Source organism: Crocodylus porosus, unplaced genomic scaffold (assembly GCF_001723895.1).
Source record: "Crocodylus porosus isolate Cpor-Errol unplaced genomic scaffold, CroPor_comp1, whole genome shotgun sequence".
Classification (NCBI taxonomy): domain Eukaryota; kingdom Metazoa; phylum Chordata; order Crocodylia; family Crocodylidae; genus Crocodylus; species Crocodylus porosus.
Genome location: NW_017728944.1, coordinates 4,666,019 through 4,673,926, shown reverse-complemented (window position 1 = coordinate 4,673,926; position 7,908 = coordinate 4,666,019). Strand labels below are relative to the sequence as shown.

The following is a 7,908-nucleotide window of genomic DNA, read 5'->3' as shown; positions in this document are numbered from 1 at the left end:
GATGAAGGGCTTGCTGGCCCCGCAGAACACCTTCCTGGACACCATCGCCAACAGGTTCGATGGGACACGTAAGTGCAGCCGGGCCCTCGCTCCCAGGGCGCTTTGGGGGGGCTCTGGTAGGGGGCAGTTGGGCTCCCCCGCTGGCTGCGTGTGGGCACAGCTGTGGGGTACCCCCTTGCAGTCCCCTTCCTGGCTGCCCCACACTGCTGGGCTCAGCATCGCCCGCCCCAGGAGACCTCCAGGAGCAGGGGTGGCAGGGGATGGCCCCCCCTTTGTGCCTCCCAAAAGTCCTGAGGGCTTCTTCCCCCCACCAAGTGGACCACTGCTGCCACCCTGCAGGGCCCCCCACGTCATGCGCCTCTTTCCCCAGCAGCTGGGCTGCGAAGCAGCAGCACAGAAGGGTGAAGGATGGGATGCCCTTAACGGTGCCGCTTTGCTGTGGCCGGGGGCTGTGTGCCCCTAGGAAAAGCATGGCTGGGCTTGGTGGAGGCTGCTAGCTTTCTGTGGTGCAGTGTGGCATCTCCCAGGCAGCAGAGGCTTCTGCCTAGCAGATCTGGGACAGGGTGGGAAACTTGCTGCGCAAGTAGGAAACACGTTGTAGGTACTGGGTGCCTTTCTTGGCATCACTGCCTTCTTGTGAGGGCTTGTTCTGCACTATCAGGCTTCCCCCTGCCCCCCTCCTCCACAGCCCAGGTTGTTATCTAGGTACCAGACCTGCAAGGAGCCCTGGGCTTGGTGAGGAGAATGCCATCTCCAAGCTTTCCCCATTTGCTTGTCACTTGGTGGAAAGTGTCAAGAAAAAAATCCATTGCCAGCTCTCAGATGCTTCCCCCCCAACCCCCCTCACAGCCTCTGGCCCCCTCCTTGCTTGAATTTCCATACCACCCAGGAGGCTGCCTGGGTTGCGAAACGCTGCCCCCAGGGAAGGTACAGTTAGCATGTTTTTTTGGTAAATAAAATGCCACATTGTAGGTGAGAGGATTCCCACCTCCTCGCCCCACGCCTGCCCAAGTAGATTGCAATTTAAAAGCTTCCAGAAAGATCAATGAAAACTAATTTAGTCTTTCCTGGGACTCCTGGAAAGCCTTTCATAAGGAGACTACCCCCTAACCCTTTATCTCCAGGCAGTGAGCTGCTGTTCCCCAGATCAGCGCCCTTTCCTTCCCCACCATGCTAGGCCATGGGGAAGCCAAGCCAGTGAGGAAGAAACAAAGGCAGTATAAAGCACTGAGGCTCCCCCCGTGCCAGCCCCCCACGCTGGATCATTAGCTGTGCCGAGAATTATATAAGTATGGATTAAACTCAATATTATGTGTCTAAGGCCAGGGACCAGCACTGTGGCTGCATCTAAGGCTTGCAGCTGGGATATATTGCATTACAATGAATGTTTTGCCTTGATCTGCTGTTTTCCATCTCCTCTGTTGCCAAGGGGGCACTTGGTGCCGCGAGTACACACAGCTGGCAGGTTCCTGCTCAGTACCAGGGACAGTGCCGTCTCGTCCCCAGCTGCCAGCTCTGCAGCACTGACCGGGCTTCCCACAGTGTGTGGCAGAGGGAGAATCCCAGGAAAGAATCTGGCTGGAGTGGAGCCAATCCCAGCACAAGTGCTTGCGCTGGTCTGGGCTGCCCTGGCTGCTTGTCCACCAGGATTACTGTGGCTAACTCCATGCCTGTGCTAGAGACCCAGGGAGCAGCCAGGGCTGAGGAGTGAGTGAGGGGCTGCCTAGATGCTGCGCAGCTCAGGGCTCAAGTGACAGTGGGTAGGAAACCCTAAGAATAGTCCTTGATTTCAAATGCTGCCTCCTGCTCCTGGGGTGCCTCTGACTTCAGGAGGGAGGAGAGATGTAGTTCGCTGTGTTAGTCTGAAGTCAAGTAGAAGGCAGAGTAGATTGGCACCATATAGAATAAGCAAAGTAGGTCAATATATAGCACAGGCTTTCATGGGCTGAAGCACACTTTGTCAGATGCTGTTTCTCAGGAGCGAGGAAGTCAATTGTTGGCTCTGGGAGCTCGGTGTCCTTTTCCCACCCAGCTGCCTCCCCCTGCAGATGTTCTGGATGCTCTACACCTGAGAACTCTGGGGGCACGGTGCCCACCATATTCAGGGGTGGTGTCTCATCCTGGTCTGGCCTGGTGGCTGGGGTGGTCAGGGCAGCTGGTCTGGGTTGCACAAAAGTTTGCTTTTAGCTCTAGACTCTCCTGTGTTAGTGTAGAGTTGTTGGATAGACAAGGGATCAGCAAGGTGGGAAGAGGACACCCCATGGAAATCTTCTGCTAGGGGAAGCTGGGTGGTGGGAGCCCCTCCTGGCCAGCTGGATTCCAGGGTCTCCACTGATTACAGTGGGAAGACAGCAGCTGCTAGCCCTGGAGCTTATGGGCTGAAGCTATTTAGAAATCCTTGTGTTTTCCACAGAGAAAATATCTGATGAAAACAATTTTGTTGTTGCTTTTAGCTGATTTTATTCATTCATTTATTTATTTAAAAAAGAACCTCAAAACGTGGAATTTTTTCCTTTGCTGAATTTGGGGAGCTTTTCCTCCATCAGGTTTTCATTTCTGGAGAGGGGAAAACCCCCCACTTTTTTTGATGGAAGTGAAAATTAGTTTTTGTGGAATCCTTCTGGTATGTCATGGGTCCACTTCCCGTTGAGCAGCAGGCTGGAGTGGGTTTCTTGAACTGGCTCTACAAGCCAGCATGGGGAAGCAAATTGTTTTGTCCCTTGGTGCTATGGTGCTGGTGCCACCTCATGAGGCCAGCTGCATGTCATCCAACCCAGCCTGGGCTCAGGGAACTCACTGCCCGGGTAGGGAAACCCAGTGTGTTTGGGCTGGTGCTGTTGCCAGGAGGAACCAGGCAGTGGCAAATGATGTGAGATGCTCCCAGGCAGAGGAGAACCAACCCCCTTTGAAGGGGGAGGGAAGCTGGGGCCAAATGTACACTTCAGGGAGGTGGGGGTGTCTGAAAATCAGGCCTTGGGCACCCCGAGAGCTCCCACCCACCAGTCCTGTTTTCTGGGGGACATGGGTTCCTCTGCTCAACACCCCTCCAGTCATCAGTATGGGCCATACCACACTCATTGCTTCCTCTTTGGGCACTCAGAAGGGGCAGGTGGGTGCCCTAGCCTGCAGACAGGTGTGTTAGAGATGGGCAGGTACCTTGAGGCTGGTAGTGGGGAATGGCCCTGCCTGGAGTTGGGGTTGGTGGTGATGGAACCTGAGGCCTGATGGAACCTGAGGCCTAATTCCTGTGACTCCTTTGGAGGCAGAGATCACCAAGCCCCATGCCACCCCCAACCCTCTACTGCTGCTGTCACTGCCCCCAGTTTCCCATGCCTCCTAACCACTCCCTAACCTATGGGAATGGGCTGTTGATAGGGCAGGGCCTGGGTCCTAGAGGGGTTAGGTGGGGGACCTGGCTAGGGGCAGGTTTTGTGCAATGAGACTGATGATGGGGTGTAGGGAGACAGAAGGTGAGACCATTGTAGTGGGGCCCACTGTGCGCAAACAAGGCAGACAAAGGTGCAGGCATTCTCTGCTGCGCTGGTCTCTCAGCCCCAGTGCAGCCTCAGCTCCCAGCCAGCCCAGATGTTCCAGACAATACCACAGTGCCCGCCCACCCCCCGGTTAATTATATTTTTGAATCCCAGCCCCCACTCAGTTCCCAGCACGCTGTAGCCTGCGGCAAAGGGCTTGATTTCCCCCAGTGCAGGCACACACGCCTTATTCTCTCCACACCTTTGAGGAAAATGACCACACATGAATGCAAGGGGGGAGGGTGAAACTGTGATTAATGCAAAGAAGGAAGAACCAGGACTCCTGGCTCTTGAAAGAGAGTGAAGAAGGGGTGTCAGGACTCTTGGGTTCAGTTTCTTTCTGTGGGAGTGAAGCAGTGGTGAAGGGGTTGGGATAGTAGCTGACCAGTGAAGACTCCAGAACAGCACTGTCACTGAATGGCCGTGAGCCAGTCCCTTCCCCAGTCTGCGCCTCAGTTTCCCTAGCAGCAGGTTGGAATTATGTGGCCTGCAGGATCTAGAAATGGGCAAATACCTTCTCTGGGCAGGCAACAAATTTTGCTTTTCAGGGTATCCAGGGCTGCTAGGAAGAGCCAGCTGGATGCCACTGGATGCCACTTTTGGGAGCAGTAGGAGGGAATGGGCCATGAAGCAGAGGCAGGGGCCCAGCAGGGCTCTCTCAGGTCCCTCTGACTTGGGGGAGTCCTAGAATAGCTCAGCCCAATTCACTTCCCAGAGGCAGGAGAGGGACCCAAGAGTTCTCGACTCCTAGTCACTCCTCATTCAGTCATGTTTGGTGGCTTCTGCTTGACATGTCAGTGTTAGAAGTTGTACAAAGACTGAAGTGTTTCTCTTTGTTGAGCAGAACTCCTCAGAAGCAGCATGAGCTCCAGGTCCCAGGGCAGGTATCAAAAGAGAGGGAAGCAGGCAGACTAAATTGCCCCTGCAGGCAGACTAAATTGCCCCTGGCTGGTCCTGGTTACCTGGGTGGGCCTACCTGGGTGGGCCTACCCCCAGCTGGCCCCAGTTGCCTGCATGGACATGGGTGCCTCCTTGTAAGTAGCAGCTCTTGGTGTGCCCAAGAGGCTACTTAACAGGAAAGATGCACCTCTGTCTAGCCTTGGGCATCTGACTCTGTTCCTAGTTTTTTGAGTCCTACCTGTTTGTTCCTAGTTTCTTGTTCCCGGAGTCCTGTTTGTTGTCTCCCTGGCTTCAACCTTGTTAGTGCCTACTGGCGTCTTGTTCTGGACCCCTTTGCTTCCAGACTGCCTTGCCAGTCTCTGGCCCTCTTATTCCAGACTACAGTCTTCAGATGGCTGGCTCCTAGGTTGTGGCTTTAGTTTGGTGATTGCCCATATCCTGGTCCCTTACAGCTATAGCTGCCTGCCCCAGACCCCCTGGCCAGTGACTGCTCTGGATCTCTGCTTTCTGCTCCTGATTCCCTTGACTCAGGGTTCTGTTCCAGTGAGCACCCACACCTTGGTCCATATAGATCTTGGCCTCTTGCAGGGACTAGGGACAGGGGAGACTCTCAAAGCCAGGTGTATTCAGCTTGGTGCAGAAAGGTTGAGTGGTGCAAAGAACTGAACTGTAACAACTAGTGGCTTGGCTTGGGCCAGGAGGACAGGCTGTAAGCAGATGAGAAAGGAGGAAATTGGGTGGGAGTTGGGGAGCCATAGGGTGGCTATTGTCAAGGGAAATGGCCTGAGAGAGAGAGAATGAACACCTCTACAGGTGTTGGACTGGCCAAGAAAGGAGGTGGCTGCCTCTTCATAAGCAGTTCCGAGAGATGCAGGAAGGCATGGGGGGGAAGGATCCTGGGTAGGTACTGAGAGGCATCAGCAGATCTGGTTTAGGTGGGGGAGATGTTATGATAGGAGAGGATTGCAGGTCAGAATTAAAGGGTGTCAGCAGAGCCCTTAATCCTCCTAGCACTGGGATAGGAGGGGGCTGCTGGTTGGGACAGAGAAACATTAGCACTTGTCCCCCCAGCAGCCAGTCAGTGACTGGGGGAAGGGGGTAGTCCCCTTGTGGCTGATTGTACAGATGGGGGGGGTGATGGAGGGGTCCTCCTGCAGCTAGTTGCATACGCCAACCCTGTCCCAGGTGCCTGTGGTGCATTTGGGATTGATAGTGTGGTTGGGGGTAGAAAGGTAAGAAAGGTTTATTGACTTAACAAAAATACAACTACATGTAGTAACAAGACAAACAATGACAGACCAGAACAATTTGCGTCAGCAACTTGTTGGCATTCCCCTCTGATGCCTGATGTACAACAAATTTCTTTTTCCACATATTTCAGCGAAGTTGGGTATCCTCGATCAGAGCGGTCCGAGAGGTACCAGGAAGGACCCTGGTATTCTGTCCTTGGCCTCCTTGAAGTCCATGGGCTCACTGATCCAGGCCAACAGCTAACTAATCCTTTTCATAGAGCTGTATCTTCCTTCAGAATGATTTCCAGATATTCCAGCCAATTTAGAGCTTCTGAACGGTTCTGATAATGTACAGCCACTCAGATTTTTTTTACTTCAACTGTCCTTAGACTGACCAGTAGCAGTACAAGCCTTGCATTCCTTTGATAAGGTCATTTTAACTACGCCACAGGGCCTTACTACTTCAAGGCTTTGCTAAATTCACTAGGTCTTACTTTATACAAGGCCTTACTACATCTTAAACTTTAATTAGGCTCTTAGCAAAACAAATAGCTTAATATCTAAATAAACACAGAAAAACACAATCTAGTCTTCATAGAGCCTTCAGCAAGCACTTTTATCACACAGGCATACTTTTCAGCTGTCACAAACCCAGAAGCAGCATTCCCTCTAAGCTGACCAGAAGTGCCTGCAATGCACCCGAAAGGCCAGGGACACTCCCAGAAGTGGCGATGGCACTTCTCCTGGCACCTCCACTCCCTAGCTGGCTCTCTCAGGGGGCCCTCAGCACTCCCGCCTGCTCCCCCGCCTGCTGCCTAAGCAGAGAATGCTACTGTGATGTGGTGCACCAGCACTTGGGGGGGGGGTGCGCGTGCACTCCCTACGCATCACCACTGTGCCTGAGGATGAATGACCCATGGCTTGCTGGCTGGGTCCTGGTCTCACCCTATCAGTCCTGTTAGTTTGGTACCATTACTCCAGGTCTATGCTGCAGGATCAGGCCTTCAGGTCTCCTTCCTAGGAATGGAGGAGTGTCAGGATGGAGGATTTCAATGAGGTAAAGGGACTGGTTGGGGAGGCATGGAGGTCCCGGAGGGGACGGGAGTTGGGAGTCCAAGAAGAGTGGTCATTCCTGAAGGAGATGATCCTTCAAGCCCAAAGCATGACAATCCTCATGCAGATCAAAGGGGGCAAGAGTGCTCAAAAGCCCCCCTGGCTCACCAAAAGCATCCACGAATGCCTCAAAGCCAAAAAGGAGGTGTACACCTAATGGAAAGGAGGGGCCATCACCAAGGAGGATTATACCTCCTTGGCTCGAGATTGTAGGGGGGCTGTTAGGAAGGCTAAGGCAGAGATGAAACTGGGAACTTCTGGAGAGACTAGACATGTTCAAATCAGCAGGTCCTGATGATCTCCACCCCAGAGTGCTGAGAGAACTGGCAGAGGTCATTGCAGGACCCCTGGCACAGCTTTATGAGCACTCATGGTGCTCTGGCGAGGTGCCTGACGACTGGAAAAGGGCCAATGTGGTTCCCATTTTCAAAAAAGAGAGAAAAGAGGACCCAGGAAACTATAGGTCCATTAATCTTACCTTGGTCCCGGGGGAAGCTCTTTCAGAAAATTATGCAGGTGCACATCTGCGAGGGAGCAGCAGGAGAGTTTATGCTTAGGGGCAATCAACACGGGTTCATTCAAGGCAGGTCCTGTCAGATCAACCTGGTGGCCTTCTATGACCAGGTCACAAAAGCATTGGACGCAGGTGTTGTGGTGGACATAGTCTTCCTGGACTTTAGGAAGGCCTTTGACACTGTCTTTCACCCCATCCTCATTAAAACATTAGGCGACTGTAGTGTCGACGCCTACGCAGTCAGATGGGTCACAAATTGGCTGGAGGGCCACACCCAGAGAGTGGTGGCGGACAGGTCTTTTTCAACCTGGAGGGATATGGGCAGTGGGATTCCCCAGGGCTCGGTCCTCGGGCCCACACTGTTCAATATCTTCATTGCTGATTTGGATGAAGGGGTGAAAAGCACCTTATTCCAGTTCGCAGATGACACTAAGATGTGGGGAGAAGTGAGCATGTTAGAAGAGAGGGACAGGCTACAACTAGATCTTGACAGGTTATAGGGGTGGGCAGATAAGAATAGGATGGATGATCTGATGGCCACCTATAAGTTTATCGGGGTGACCACCAGGATCTGGGGGAACGTTTGTTCACCAGAGCGCCCCAAGGGATGACTAGG

The 7,908-nt window shown here is 53.3% G+C and overlaps 1 protein-coding gene across 1 annotated transcript in view; it reads left to right on the top strand.

Annotated features, from left to right (window-relative positions):
* Position 1: 1 nt before the first annotated feature.
* KCNH4 (potassium voltage-gated channel subfamily H member 4) overlaps positions 2-7,908 on the top strand; it is a 44,014-nt gene continuing 36,107 nt past the window's right edge. Inside the window, exon 1 of the mRNA XM_019550424.1 lies at positions 2-68. Coding sequence (XP_019405969.1) covers positions 2-68 — 67 coding nt within the window. The remainder of the gene's footprint in view (positions 69-7,908) is intronic.